Raw genomic sequence first — 16131 nt, 5'->3', positions numbered from 1 at the left:
AAAAGATACTGTGGGTGGGGGGCAATTTTAATGCTAATGAGCTGGTCAAAAATTCTCACTTGAATTAGTGATCTGCACCCTCATGGTCTCAGCGCGTTTGGGAGGGGGATGCAGAAAGGCCAGTAACGCCCACTTTTTGACAGGGGCAATTTTTTTCATGTGACCTTTCTTACGGGTGATACATGTGATAGGACCTATATTATTGGGATCTTTCTACACGCTTATGGAAGGGAAGGCATTAAATAATAATAACACAGTTTTGAGCGTTTCACACCAACCAAAGTCTCGATGCACTTCACAAGAAACAACAATTAAGAGCAATTAATTAATGGAACAGATAAGTTTTGAGAACTGCTTTAAATTCATTTCCATTATTGACACTTCCGACATAGTGAGGAAGAGAGTTCCAAAGCGATGGTGATGCATGCAGGAAGGAACGATGTCAATAAGTCTTAGTGCGATGTGACCGGTGTATTGAGCAGCAATGTTGAGCTAGAACGGATGGTGCGTCGTGGCTTCGTGGTATAAATAGACCGCAAAATCACTTTTCTCTCATCATTTCATTTCATCATTTCAACATTTCTTTCATCATTTCTCTCATTATCACTAACTCGTTCTGAGTGATGCTCATTTGGAGCTTTTCAGAATATTCATCCAGATCCAGATTTTCCAAAATAAAAACATCCTGCCGGGCCTTCCTTTGGGGATGGTGCTACGGTCTCGCGTTGCCCTCCCCGGATCCAACAAAAAAAGCGTCCACAAGTTTGATATCAACTTATGCCTTTTTGAAGATTTCATGTCATAAATCAAGAAACATTCAATATGCAAGTTTTATTCATTCGTTGTGTAAAGATTCAGTGCCTCAGCTCCAAAATTGTAAATTCCTTTAGCCCCTGAAAGAGACCCATAAAATCCAGTAAAAACCATATATCCAAAACCATTTATTTTTCGAATTCTTATGCGAATGATTCTAGAGCACGCGACGGGTGTAAAATAACAAGCACTGGGTCGATTTAGTCGTTATCAAGTTTATTTAATGTTTTTATAGGAAGGGCAGAATTTTAAGTATTTTTCGAACTTCGCACGTGCAAGACTAAAATGTAAAGAGAGAGAAAGAGAGAGAACAAAAAAGAGAACAAAAACAGGAGAGAGAAAAAACAAACAAACTTGAAATTGGTGTATACGCCGTGAAAACTCACTCCAACAAGAGCAAGTCCTTTGTAAATCCACCTAAGGGATTTGAGAATCGTTTTCAGAATATACACGAACTGTACCGAAGACTCAAAACCATCTAGTAATGACATTATGATAAATCAATGAAGTACATGTACATGTAACCCGTTGGCCACCTACTACTAACGCATGTCGAGTAGTGCGCCCTCGAGCTCATGGCTAACTTGGAAAAACTCACGGGGAAGTCCCCCGGTACCGCGCGTGCGCTGTGTGCCTTCCGGGTTTTTCAGTTCACTTCTAAGTTTTTGCGATGTCGTGCGTGCTTAACAAATGAGAGGTAATGTTTCCTTATTTACATATATCAGTACAAAATAATGTGGTAATAAAATTGCATACGTTTTTCTATATCATTCAGATTCATTCTTTTGAAATGGTATGAACACAGTAGTAAACTAAACTAGTACACGTTGTATGTAGCCTTGTAGGCCTACCTGATGTACAGACTCATGTACATGTACATTTATGTACATGATATGAACACGTGATGCTTGCTGGGCGCATGTTTGTGTGTTCAGACCTATGGAAAACGCAAAATTTTGTACGGCTTTTGTGCAGCTATTCCCGTACCTGTGTCTGTATTTTAGAATGATAAATAAGCAAAGCCAATACAAGCAGAAACTAATGTAATGCACACTATTAAACATGGTAAATTAGTGTTTTGTTTTGCACTGTGTAAAGAACACAAATGCATGTGCGTGTGCACTGCAGATAATTAGCCATGACTTTTAAAATCAGATTTGACTTTGTGAAATAAAAAATTATTTTCAATGACTTACATGTATATTGACTATTATAGTGCAGGTTTACAATATTCATTACACATGTTACGTGTACATGTAATGTATCATCAAGGGTAAATGACCACATGCAGTTACTGCGAGATACATGTAAGTTTAAAAATGTCAAAGATCTTCTGTTTTGATCAATAGTATTATTGCCTTAATAGTTTGTGATTCAAATTGACTCAAGCTTAATACTTGATTCAACTTGACTTGACTCGAATTTTTGCTTAATGACTCAACTCAACTTAGTCATGCTGTTGCAGTGACTGAACTTGAGTCACTACATATACATATAATGTCACTATCACATGACGTAACCTGAGTCACAAACATTTGTGACTCTTTACAGCTCTCCACAATTTTGGGGCTTGGGGACTTTGCACTCTAAACTGGTTCTCAGTTGTCATGGTCTTTTGCTACCAGTATAACAAAACAGAAATAGTAGACTGTGATAGGATTAGGAGTGTTCAGTACGGTTTGAATCCGACACAAATTTACTGTACTCCATACTTCCCATGTTGATTTGTCTTTGAATGAAATCCACTCATAGAATACTTCAACTTGGAAGGAGTACAGTAAATTTGCCCAAGAGTCAAGATTGCATACACTGAACAGGAGTAGTCACTAGTATGACCGTAATGCATGATGACTCGTGCCAGTAAAGTTGTGATTTTTGCGGGGGAGGGGGAGGGACTTTTGTGCTATGAAATTGCCGACTTTCCTGCCTGCTTTTGAAACAATCCTCCACAACTGCAAAATAGAAAGAGAAGGCAAATGATCAGACTGGCTGATGGCAGAATAATCATACAGATTGACAGATCATGCAAAGATTGAGTGATCAGACTGATTGACAGATCATGCAAAGATTGAGTGATCATACCGATTGGCAGATCATGCAGAGATCGAGTGTTCATACAGATTGACTGATCATGCCCAACAACATGACCATGTCCTCGTTGTGTCAGTGCTGAAGGTCCTTTCTGAAAAATTGCTCTCGAAGGTCCTTACTGAAAACTATTATGTTAAACATGAAATGTGGTAAGAAAATTTGTTAAAATTTGAATATAGTTGCCCTGAAAAATATTTTAATACCTGTAAGTACATGTATTAAGTAAAATAAATGCAGTCTGTTTCAATGCAATGTTTCTTTTGTGCTCACTGCTCAGGGTGAGGTCTTGAAGAGTGCAAGGTATTTTCAAAAAGTACATGTACCTATTTGCTGTAATGACCTTTTAGAATTGAGTCGACGTACTGTTACTAACAGTTACATGCCCTAACCCTAGGATGTGGTTCCTCATGTGCTTTCCGTCTTTGGAGAGGCGGGACATGCGATGAACCTCGTAGCTCAAGGTGTTGTTACATACCTGGGTCCCATGGGCATTGGGGGGGGGGCGTCGGGGGCCAATCAGAAAATAAGGGAAAAAGTGAAAGAAAAAGAATGCGTGAAAAGGGACCAGAAACACCAGTTTGCTTAAAAAACTTAACATTGACCCCCTTCAGTTGTTAAAGGTTGATCAGTTTGTAACTGATGGTTGCTTTTCCTATGGTATCCTCCCCCCTGAAAACAAAATGGTTTGCCCCTCTACCCTGGAAAAAATCTTGGCAATGCCCATGACAGGCATGATATTTGTTGCACTCAAATGAGTTGATCAGTACGATTACATAATCACTTCGCACAAGCAGTTGATCCTGAAATCTCCTACTTAACATGTTTTGTTGAAATGGTCTTCCACAGCAATAAACTGGAAAGAAAAATGCAAAAATCTCACAGTGAAATTATCGACAGACATGAAAGATTGCTCAGCAAGATCAGCTGATCACTAAGAGATAGAGGAAATGCACTGATCAACTAATTCCGCACCACATACATGTATTCACGAGATGAGATTCAGACCAATTGTGCAGCTTTGGACGTCAGACCTAACTTGTGTTTTGGTGAAGATTTCCCATACTCTGCTTTGAACATTTGTAGGTTTTAACCTTTTTCCAGAACAGTTACAATGTTACAACAAGATTAGAGAAAACTAGGAGACCTTGCTTCAGCGTAAGAAAAGATTAATTTCGTCCTCTCTCATCATCTCCGTGTACATGTACTGTATTGTACATGAAGCTTTCATCAGGAAGGCATGTACAAACCTCAAGTCATTGCATCCAGTGCCTGAATCGTGCACAAATTAATCAGAAGAGTTACAGAATTGTTGGCATGCCTGGAACTCCTAAATGAAATGCGAATTTCTCAATAATGTGTAAGCTTGTTCTCTTCCACCAATCCTCGTGCATGTGTGACTGTCTTTGAATCGTTAATGCAGATATCTACATGTAGCCATGGCTGATGCCACAGCACGGATGCAGCTTAAAGGTAGAGGCGAAAGATTTCCACCAGATGGTATGGAGAGGGAAGACACCTCAAGGACTGACACTGGCTGCTTCAGCACCTCTTCCAGTGATCTGGAAACCGATTCAAGACCAACTAGTGACACTTGTGCTCTAGCCAAGGGAATGGGTGAAAAGTTAAAAATCACTAGTACTCCAGAGGTATCTAGTGAGTCGACTAAAGAAGGTGAAGAGATGAAAAAGGAAGTTGGAACCCTTACATGTTCCAAGCAAGAACTAGAAAGCACCGATGCTGCCAAAGCTTCCATCAGTCCAATCAACGAGGATCATGAAGGGCAGCAGGACATGGCATCAACAGCACCCACCGTGGGGCAGGATGTTAGACTTCATGTCGGCTCTGACGATCCCACCGACACCTCTGATCACATTGCATGTACAGGTACAAGCGAAACTGCTGCAAGTCACCAGGCTCAAGTGTACCAAGAACCTGGTCTTGGTGATGACAATTTGGCTAAAGCTGATATAGCTGATGGCCAGGCAGAGCAGACGCATCTTATGACTGGTACTCATCCCCCTGTTAGCAATGATGTTAGAGAGGTAACCACTGCAGCACAGCCTGATTTTTATCCAGTCACCTGTCCGAATTCTGCTTCTGCTTATCAAAGCCCCTCTCCTCAGACAGCTAGAGAGATGGCAACAACCCCTCATACCCCAACCCAGGAAACAATTCTACCCAAAGCAGAGGAACCTCCACCTGTATCGGAGGATGCAGACACTTGGGAAAAGGAACATTTTGATGTTCTTCTCTTGCACAGTGAACATGACGTGAGTTATGTGAATCAGTTCCAGACGTATGCTCAACGCAACTCCTGGAAAACTACTAGCCCAGAAGACTTCCCAGCAAATATGTCCAAGTTTGCAGCCTTTAATACAGCATTTAAGCGAAGCACTTTCACAGTGCTCTTCTTAACAAAGAGCTTCCTCAGTGACTTCTGGTGTGAGAATCATTACCAGACGGCTCTCGTGCAGTCAATTGAAAACCCAGAAAAGAGGTTCTGCGTCATACCTGTCATTTGTGACAAAAACGCCAAGGTGCCAATGGAGTTAGGCATCTTAACAGCTGTGAACATGGGAGCAGCTAACTGTGAGAAAATTTTGAAAAGGACCATCAGCGTTGAGAAGAGGATGCAGAGAGAAAAGGCAGCCAGTCGAACTGTGACTCCCTTGATTCCTACAGCTACTAACATCAGGGCCGCCCTTGCTACAGAGGTGAGTGAGGAATTGGGGGTAATGCACAGGGTCTACTTGAGCCAATTACAGTACAAGTGCCACCAAGTTTAGGCTGTGCACTAAAAACAGTACTGAACCTTCGTGTACATGTACATGTAACAAAAGGGGGTGTTTGTAATTACAGTGCTGGCATGTGACTGGACAAAATCTGTTAAACTCGAACAGGTCTTTACCAGTGTTGAAGTTTGAGTCATTTGGTATGTACATGTACAGTATACATGTAGGTCTCTGCAGTATAATGTGTGACTTGCAGACCAGCACATGTGCATGTACTTCCAAACCTGACAAAATCATGAACAGGCCAACACGTACATTGTAATACCATTAGCCAGTCACTTCATGGAGTGTCCACTCTGTGTTCCCACTCAAACAGAATCTAACACCGTTACCGTACCCTAGGCCTTTATTCCTCAATCCAACAAAGTTAAACAAGAAGTTCATAATGTATGGTACTGAATCAGCCGAAACCTGATAAAACCTATATGTATACAGTTGGAGTTTGAGGGACTTGGAATAGAGTTAAAGACATGCACAATGGCATTATGCAACCCAAGCAGGAACAAGAGTTACACAGAAACAGCAGTCCTGTGGTGGGTACTCAAGAAGACTGTACGTGTGTGGCACTGCATGCACAACCACTTTTTGGTTTGAATGCACATATATATGTACATGTATGGTTGTCGCATGTGCCTGAGGCACTTGAAAACTATCCACCAGCTCATCGCTTCTGTGCCTGTGAGAGTGCCTTTCAACGTGGGCATGTTGGGGTGGATTGTTCATCGCCTGCATCCAGGGACATGGAATTTATTCAGAAAGACAGGATTCATACACTGTTTCTTTAAATGTGTCACGAATTAAGTTGGGCATTTTGATTAGAATTCAGGTGGAGGATTTGGGTCACACTACTGTCTAATCAATGTGATATGTATCTGTATCCACAAGACAAAATGGGATAAGATCACATGTACATGCTTCTTTTTTGAAGTCAAATCGCTCTTCAGATGTGTAAAATGATCTTGTGTCTTTCTCCAATGCAAAGGTGGATGCGGCAGCATGCAGCTTGGATGAGCTTTACCGCCGAATGCAACCTACACTGAACCCTGGCCAATTTGCTTCAAGTGTTTTCCCCAAAGATGGGCTCTTCCGACAACTCTGTGTCTGCCTCGACAGGCAACTGCTTCATGGTAAGGACTGGAGGCTGTTAGCCGAAAACCTGGGATTCAAGAAATCAAGCATTGAGGATCTCCAGCAGCGTTGCAAGTCAAGTGGGACAAGTCCGATGGTTCATGTTCTGGAATGCTTCTGTCAACAACAGCTGGCACAAGGGAAGGCTTCAAAGGATATTTTAGACATCCTGCACAAACATTTGCAGGCAATGCCAAGAGAGGATGCCATTGAAATCTTGCGTAAAATGTAGGCATGCAGTTTGTGCAAAAATGTCAGAATTACTCTTGACACTGAAACCTGGCATAATTTTTTTAAATGAAGAAGCAATGAAATCAAAAAAGCGTACATTTCTTTGGCTCTTCCATGTGTCACTTGGATGCATAACTTGGTAAATAGTACTTAGAGTTGTAATTTCCGAGTCAACGTTATACCTGCTGACCCAAGTTTTGTAGCACTGGGAGAGAGATGGTTGCATTGTCATGCAGTATCTCTGTGCCAACAAAATATTATTCGTGATAATCTTGGACATGATTTTCAGGCTAACCATGGGAAAGTTTAGCACCAAACACAACATTTTTAGTAATGTTGACTGAGATTCTCTTGTAAGGGATACCCTATGTAACAATAGGGACTTCGCCCACTTCACTTGTTATCTCATGATCACATCATGCGCGCTGGGTTTACACATCATGACCTACATGTACATGTAGCAGGTATTTTCCAATTTACATATAGTTTAAAGAGTTCATTACATACCATATTGGATTTTGTGCAGTTTATCATGAACAAGTCGTCTCTGAAGCAAATTACTTGTAAATATGAACACGTAATAAAAAAACGCAGCTTAACAGAAGTGCCTGCAAGGCAAGTATTTATATGCACTGGTATGTACAGTGCATGTAAATGTAATTTCTTGCATGCACATACATATGTACGTGTACCTATACATAAATGATGAAATTCGAATGATGAAATAATGTCATTTTCCTTTAAAAAGGTTCAAGTATAATATGTATTAACATGGAACATGCAGTGTGCAGGTGAGGTTACTGAGTGTTTGGATGAAACATTGCAGGCATTTGTCATTAGGTACGGTAGACATGTACTTCTTGAAGACAGAAAAAGCTTGATGTCCATGTAATATGTGCATTGAAGGTACAATCCATTTGTCCTTTGTGCATTACATGTATGTTCCTACATGTATGAGGCAACGGACTTACTCAAAATCCAAAGAAGGGTGTCCAAGAACAAACCTGATGAAGTTTCAGCTCAGTGAATACTATTCCAAGAAAAACAATATTCTAGGATCTTGATTTCAGCTTAAAAGTTGCAGAGTTATGTTTTGCACCTGAAGTCAGCATCTGGGAGAGTGAACACGTGCACGTGTTTTGTCAATACTTGCGCACGCTTTGAATGGCAATTTTGAAAAATGCTTTTTTAGATGCATCATTGGAAATAACCTTTTGTTGTTTTCTTCAAAATGACAGTTTGTCAGAAGGAATATTTTCACAGGGAGTTTAGCCCTAACCAAGTCATTTCATCAGCTACTTTTTGGATAACTGTAAATAATGGATTGTATCTTTGACTAGTTTGATTGGTTCATGTACATGTATGTAGCGTTTGCTGTACAGTTTTCAACTCGGAGTAATCTGAACCACCACACTGTGATAATTTAAACATTTCGATCCAATCAAATGAGAGAATGAACAGAACTTTTCATTGTAGTGTATATTGTGACATACAGTAAATGTTTATATGTCTTTAACAAGCAATTCTTATTGCCTAGTCAAATGCTCTGTCAGAGATGCATTTTAAAAATGCAACTAAATTATTTTTTTAGCATGAGCATCCCGAGGACGAGACATCTCATTTGACACATACAATGTTCATGTACATGTACATTGGTGTAAATTGTAATTCAAGGGCACTTTATTTCAAAGTCATCACCAAATGAACCACAATAACACACTGTTATACATGTAATTTTGAACTCAAGTCAATAGACGTTATGATGCATTTTCTTTTACAAAGCCTTATACATACAGGCATTTTGAATTTTCTTTAAAAAAGCCCAACACACACTAGCAAGAAAAGGGCAGAATATTCTTAGTGTAAACCGCATGTTAGAAGGGCACCCTTCCTGCTAGTTCTTGCAAACATCTTTTTCTGCCAACATTGGACTTGATTCAATCTGTACTTGTGCACAAATCTCCCCAGCATGTAGGCTTGTTGGTATCAGGTACAATTGGCCCACAGGAGCCATAGTCTTGTATCAAAATTGGCAACCTTCTTTTGGAATCTGTTTCAATTTTTGCAAGATAATTTTCCCTGCAATGCATTCTGACAGGTGTACAGTCCTGACAGTTGCTGGTTATGTATAGTACATGCAGGTAAATTGTTGTAAAACCCATGTTGACAAATTCCTGACCTGAAACTTGGCTTTATGCAAGAACAAATCTAATTACACAGAGAAAGATTCCGGTAGGATGGAAACATCAGGCCCTCCTTTGTGATTCATTTAGTGCAATTACCTTTCATATCTGGGGTAAATGGAGCATTCATCTGTAATCTACTTGGAGAGGCAACCAACCTGTCTTTTCCTTCAATGGGCAACTGCTGTAGTTTAGAAAGCGCAACAATAAACAGTGTCCATTGTAATCATATATTATGTCACAAAAAAGGAAAAAAAAGATAAATTTTTACCAATGTGAAGAGTTATACGAAACTCTTGTAAGTACTAGTGCACAGTAAATGAAATTTCAATATAAATAATCCTTGCATACATCAAGTAATTACTGTTCAAGTCATTACTTTACTGTTTCTTCTTTCAAAGAGCTCACAAAGTAATAAATGGACGAGAAGAAATCAAGTCAAGTCATTGAAGTTGATTTTTTGGTTTTACTGAGATTGACCTGTCTCAGTTATAGTAAAACTGCTTTTAGTCTTCAATTGAATACGGGATCATTTTTGTTGAGGCCCATTTTAACAGTGATGCCCATAGGGTGGGCCAAGTGCATATGGTACAGTATTGCCATCATTGCTTTAATGTGGCCTGCAACGTGACTGCCTAAGTTTGCCTTTGCTAAGCAATTCTGGAAGCACACCCTGGCCTGGTTAGCACCCTTTGACAGAGGGGAACAACTGGACCCCCAGTTTTGTTTTGGCCTGGTTAGTGCATATGTAAGTAGTGCAGGAGAAGCATAATGCTCAGTAATAAACCAGTCAACGCTGACATTTTCTCATAGCCGTATAAGCGTTCATTTAACTTTTCCTGAGCTTCTTTCTGCTGTGGCTAACTACAGTGTCACTAGAAGTACGTGCGTGCTTGTTTGTTGCATCCACCCTGCAGTGTGAAGGCCCGATTGTCCTGCTGGTTGGCCGAGCTGTAAACCTGCTGGGGGACTCTGGATCTGGGCGTTCCTGGGGCCTCTTTTTGATGGTTGAGCAGTCCGGTGAGGCAAAGAGGTCGCTGGGAGTACGAACTGGTGTGGCATCGCAGGTTTGATCCAGAACAATCACATTAGAATCGGAGTCAGAGTCTCTGATGGTTATGACGGAATTGTCCAGATCAAGGACTATAACACTGTCTTCGTCACTTGACAGCGTCGGTATAGACTTCTCGTTACAGTTTCCGACAGGTTCCTGTGTCTGAAAACGTCATTTGAACCAGAAAAAAATATACTTTGAAGTAAATTCAAAATGGATAATGTTAATTTTGACCACTAGCGCAAAGCATGCATGTGATACAGTACGGTTGTCTCTACCTGTGAAGTAGTTGAGGAAACAGTCGGTGTGTCATTCATACAACGGACGTGGGTGTTGTTTACGAGGCCTGGCGTTGTCTGAAACATGAAAACACCAAATGAAACGGAGAACTCCGATGGTGGGCACCGTAGAAGTTAGTCTCTGATCAAAACAAGCACATTTTCAACACCTACATGTACACTCTAACCCTTCTCTTCTCCAAATACAACAATGGCATTGCTTGAAGCATATATTACTGTGCTGAATTATATCCACAACTGTAGTATTTTCTTTGCTTGTGCACCAGTCACATCAAATTGCAATGCCATACCTCTGTCTCGGATACTGTCTGTTTATTGGCCCAGAACAAACACATGACAGGGCTATATATCTGCGTATCACACTGACCATGAGTGATCTATTAGCTTCCCCTCGGGGTGCTATGTGTCCGTGGGGTGCTCAAACACCCCCCCATATCCCCACAAAAGGAATACTGACAGGGCCCTGTGTTTACTGAGAAACAAAAATGCTAAAGCAAACCAGTGAGGAAGCGCAATTTCAAATGAAGATAAATCAAGACAACTCCTGACCTGAGTTGACAGAACCTGGGATGAGGAAACAACAGGTGGCGGTTGTGTGCGTGGGGTGGTTTGGGTGGACATTGATCTCTTGTCATCCTTCTTCTTCTTAGTTTTCTTTTTATGTCGCCCATCTTTGGGGCATGGGGTTATCACTTTGATCAAGTTATCGGCATTCAGTACATCCTACCGGTATCAAGAAAGGAAAAACTTGCAGGAAAGGCAGCATACATTGTGAGGTCAACTAAGACAAATATACATGACGCAAATACACGTACAATGTATGGAAAGCAATCAGACAATCCTACTGACTGGAAAACTGACTGTAAAATTGAGCCAATATGGTTTTAACATTTTTCTTCTCATCAAACTCTTGATGCTCACAAAAGCCCTTCCTACGGGGCGTTTCTGGGCTAAACGTTGTGACGGGACATTACCAAAGAGTCTGTTTGACTTTATCCACATTGGCTCTGCAAAGGAGTGCAGGAGTGACTTCCTACATGGTGGGGGGGGGGCACGCACAACAGCCATACACGTAGATGACTGAAAATGAAATGAAAGGCTTAGATACCTGTTTGTATTTGTGGATGGCAAGACGCTGTATTTCCTGAGGATGTAATGGCCCATAGAGTCCTTTGGATGACATCGTCATTACCTAGAATATTAAAAAGGTTATTTTCAAAATCTCTAGAAAAAGAACTGGAACCACGTTCATGCGAAGTTAAGTGCAAGCCAACATTCGTGCAAGCAGCCGTAAGATGAACATGCACGCCTGCAGTGTTGACAGTTTTAGGATATGTTCAACCTCCTTCCGTGGGTTCATACTATTGGTAGTAAGAGGCAATTTGTAGGTCTTTGTATGTAATACAGCGATCCAGTAAGCCCCACCTGCTGTGCATACGGCCACTAACCAGTGGTATGTGCTCTTCTCCAATGCCGCACTTACATGTACATGGCCCATTCGCGCGTGTCATACGCGCGTGCACGCACGTCGGACTTTTGTGCACGCATGTCAGACATAAATCACGGCTGCAATTGGTCAGAAACAAAAACGAGGCTGGGCTTAATGGATCCGTCTACTCATACTCACCCGTCCTGAGCCATCCATGTACATGATGTCAGGCCCTGCTGACACGTGGAGGGAAATCACCTTCCAGTCAAAGGTGAACTGAGGTGAGACGATCGGAATGAAATCCAACCTGTTGGAGAATGCAAACCTGAATTACCAGAGACCGTCACCGTTGCAAGAAAGGGTCAAGCACTGAAAAGAAATCACAAGTTGCTTTGACATGAACCCACAACTTGTACATGTGGCAAGACGGTCGCATGGAGAAAACGCATTTTAAACATGTTAAAAAGACGAAGGCAGGATATTCATGCCATGTTTTCTCGAAAGAAAAAGTGTGCCAATTCAATAATGATGCATTTCAACAGATAAGTTTGCAGTGTACGACCAGAATTGAACAAGTTGGGTCTGCTCACCTACAAGTATCTATGTGGTAATTAGTCGATAAAGCTCACAAGCATAAAATGTGCTGCTTGTCAACTCTGCAAGAATGAATCTCAATCATGAATGCCAACCAACCTGTACAGACTTGGAGAGACTTTTGGCTGGAAGAATTTCATGACGTCGTCGACCTCCAGTCGGTAACTGTCTTCCTGGGATCTTGTGCAGGACACCCCCATGACACGCCCTGTTTTCTTGACCCCAAAGTGAATGACCCCTCCACAGGTGTTCAGGAATGCCCCAGCATAACCCTTCACTGCACAGTGCTAGGCAAAAAATAAAAAAATTACCCAGTGATGACACAGACAGAAACTGTGCATATACATCAGGTACATGTAACCCTTTGAAGTGCACAAAGCCAAGGGAACTGCCTCAGAACTGGGCATTATCTGCTGCAGATGCATGTACATGGTATATTTTATATATAAATACATGTAATCATGGTAAAAGCCACGGTCTTGTGGACCCAGTTGCAGTTTTTGCTACCAGCAGCTGACAAAAAGTGGTCAGAAAAAAATGTTGCCAGCCACGCATCAATGCACTGAAAACTCTGTCAACCCACACAAAATAAGCAGTCTCTGTAAAAAAAGAAAATCAGAAAGGCTCCTACGATATTCTTGAGACAATTTATTCATGAAACTTCATGTACACTACATGAACAGTACGTGTACATAAATCACTACCAGGATTTCTGGGACAAAGTATTTGCATCATTTCTTAAAAAATCAGACTAGACAGAAAGCTTACACTCACAAACATGTATGAATCTGCACTCTCAAAGAAGACCTCAGTCCTCCCTTTATAGGGAACTATGTGGGAATTCAAGGTATATCGTCTGGTTGAGCTGTCCATTCTACCTGCACCTAAAATCCACAAAAATAACCTTTCAGCTATTAACAAGCTTAGCAAAACAAAACATTCCAAAACTGTGATTAAAACTTAAACATACCCACATTAGCCACTCCTAACCATGACAACTTCATTGGTTTACACCCCAGAGGGTGGTGTAACACGTCACGGTCATTCCAGCACAATTTAATTGTCATCGATACGATGGGTCTGCATAGTGGATAGTCAAGTCTTTACGTCATGGTTGGGGCGACTAAATTTCTTTTTCACAAGCAGAGTAAGTCATTTTTGGAAAGACTCCAAAATCCTGGCAGCACTTTGTTGGTGGTGTAGGCCTTCAGTGTACATGTACACTGTATGGCATGTATGGAGAGTTTAGTGCATTTTCTGAGAAAAGCTTGAAATACATGTACTTTTCAGCCCAAGACTATTCAAGTCATTTCAACATTCATGACATTTCAGCAATGAGTTCAGGCCTAACTGATAAAAAAGTGGAGGCAGTAACCTAGGATGTAACTTCTTTTGTTTCGGTCACTTTGCCCATTTGCCACTTCGCCTGCAACCACTTCTCCCATGTGCCACTTCACTCACACGCCACTTTTGTCAGCTTTTGTCAAAAATGAAAAGAGAGAAAAGGAAAGATAACACATCAAATAGCAATATTAGGATATTTACTGTGGACTTAGAAAATGTCACTTTGAGGTCTTTTATGTTGTAAACCGAAGCAAAATTAAACACGGGTGCGACACCAACCGGCGCATGTAGCGAGAACAGCACGGAACAACTGTGCCACTCCTGCGACAACACGAAGCATGTGCATTACAAATTTAGACAACCCAAATTTGACCCAAAAAATGATCAAAACTTCAGAAATATTTCAGTCACTTAGTTCTTCGAATTATTTTAACGCATCAAGGAATTGTCTGTCTTTCATGAAGTCTCAGTGCACACTATTGGAAAACTACAGGGCATTGTAACAGAAACAATGCTTTTTTGAAAATGCTTTCATGTTGTCTGAGTCTTGATGTTTCAATTACTGTATCTGAAAACTTGCAAACAATAAACCTGTTAAAACCCTGCGAGCAGCCTCGCCCACAAAATTACACCGAGTTTCCACGTGGATAATAAAAACATCCAGGTCATTTTCCAGTCATGTCTGTAGCTCAGTGCACCGACGAACCTGTACAACTGTTTTATGATTGCTACTAATACATGGGCATGAGCTCCCCTCTCTATCTGTAATTCATTTGTTGCTGTGAAAGTACAGTAATACTAATACCAGTCACAACCCAAATAACCGTGACCTTGCAGCAGGTCTGTCAACAAATAGATTAACTTAACGATGCCGAGATCTGTCGATTAATTAACTACAGGCCTGTATGTGCTTGTGGAATTCGGGCATGCATAATGCAAAATATTGTGTGGGCCCTGCTGGTGTGGGTGAAGTGGCATGTGGGCGAAGTGGCAAATGGGCGAAGAGGCAAATGGGCGAAGTGGTTGAGGGTGAAATGGAAAATAGGCGGAGTGACTGTAAAAACCATTCTTTGATCTTCCCATTTTTACACTTATCAGGCCTATGTACTTGACTCTATGTTCCTTTTCTTATTTCAGTCTCAACATAATTTCATGATAGGCCTAATTAGGCCAAAAGAATGAACATCTTTGACTTCCGTCCAGATAATTTTGAAAACCCATTAGGCTTTTTTTTCATTATTCATTAATAATTATTTGTTATTTGGTGTACATACTGCACATCGATACAATAGCGAATACGTGTCCATGCAAAGGGAACCAACCTTGAAACTGAAAGTTGGCCTACTACCGTACTACTACTACTAGAATGACTAGACTACACGTAGCTCTCAATCTTGCATCAGGCCATTTATACGCGAGTGCGCGCACTACAAACTCCTGATTTTCTTTGCTGCCATTTTTAACTATTCCTGACAATGCCCCATCGGAAAAACAATGATTTTTCTGAAATAATAACTTATGGGAAAATAATGAAATTTTGGGGCGGCTGTTTCACTTTCAGCGGTAGGCCTAGGTAGGCGGTGGGCGGAACTCCGAGACATTCATTTTCATAATTAATTATAAGATTCATGACATTGTTTGCCTAAGTCCTCTCTTTCATGATAACTGATGATGGTGCACTCTGTTCAACCAAAGTGCGTGGTCACAAACATGACAGAGGCGTCATACTACTCTAGAACTGCGGGTTCTGCTGGGGTAACATGGCCGCCGCGGTCCTCGTGATCGTCAGATCGTGGCTGGGCCGGCCTGGCATGAGGTTTGCTTTGCATCGCAAACACTGCATGCACTGCAGCTTGCTTCTTAGAATCTCTAAGAAGCAAATCATTTATAGGCCTAGGCTTACTTACAACTCACACGAAACAGATAAGCTGACGTTCAGAACAGAGAAGAAAAACGACTTCGCTAGGAACTTGTCGATCGCGATGTCATACATGTACACGTATGTACAATGTACATGTACATGTACGTCCTTTAGCATGGTACGGTCATGTCAAGCTTCGCGGGCCGGATCGATATTAAAACCATTGGTTAAAACTCATTGGTCCGTTGCTTTGGAACTCTGTGAAGAATTTTCGGGGAGAAAAGTTTGTTAAATTGTTGATTTTCTTTACAT

General features: G+C 41.1%; 2 protein-coding genes across 6 annotated transcripts; one reads left to right on the top strand and one right to left on the bottom strand.

Moving 5' to 3' along the window:
- Nucleotides 1-1414: 1414 nt before the first annotated feature.
- Nucleotides 1415-9675, top strand: LOC110980449 (uncharacterized). Its single transcript, XM_022237135.2, has 3 exons — nucleotides 1415-1510; nucleotides 4325-5618; nucleotides 6679-9675. Exons 2-3 carry the CDS (start codon nucleotides 4341-4343, stop codon nucleotides 7054-7056), a joined length of 1656 nt encoding a protein of 551 aa, XP_022092827.2. The 5' UTR covers nucleotides 1415-1510; nucleotides 4325-4340; the 3' UTR covers nucleotides 7057-9675.
- LOC110980450 (uncharacterized) lies at nucleotides 8714-16036 on the bottom strand. 5 transcript variants are annotated; one of them, XM_087133422.1, is made up of 9 exons: nucleotides 15866-16036; nucleotides 13990-14091; nucleotides 13389-13498; nucleotides 12714-12901; nucleotides 12219-12327; nucleotides 11700-11783; nucleotides 11141-11314; nucleotides 10571-10648; nucleotides 8714-10454 (listed from the first exon to the last, which is right to left on the bottom strand). In XM_087133422.1, the coding sequence occupies exons 2-9, from the start codon at nucleotides 14057-14059 to the stop codon at nucleotides 10068-10070; spliced, it is 1200 nt and encodes a 399-aa protein (XP_086989548.1). In that variant the 5' UTR covers nucleotides 14060-14091; nucleotides 15866-16036; the 3' UTR covers nucleotides 8714-10067. The 5 variants fall into 5 exon arrangements, with proteins under 5 accessions (XP_086989548.1, XP_086989549.1, XP_022092832.2 ...); XM_087133423.1 differs by having other exon boundaries at nucleotides 15873-16036; XM_022237140.2 differs by lacking the exon at nucleotides 13990-14091 and having other exon boundaries at nucleotides 15873-16036.
- Nucleotides 16037-16131: the final 95 nt, after the last annotated feature.

This window comes from Acanthaster planci, linkage group LG02, assembly GCF_054643075.1.
Source record: "Acanthaster planci isolate LZ-2023a linkage group LG02, COTS_SCS, whole genome shotgun sequence".
Taxonomy (NCBI): Eukaryota; Metazoa; Echinodermata; class Asteroidea; order Valvatida; family Acanthasteridae; genus Acanthaster; species Acanthaster planci.
This window is presented reverse-complemented; position numbering and strand designations above follow the sequence as displayed.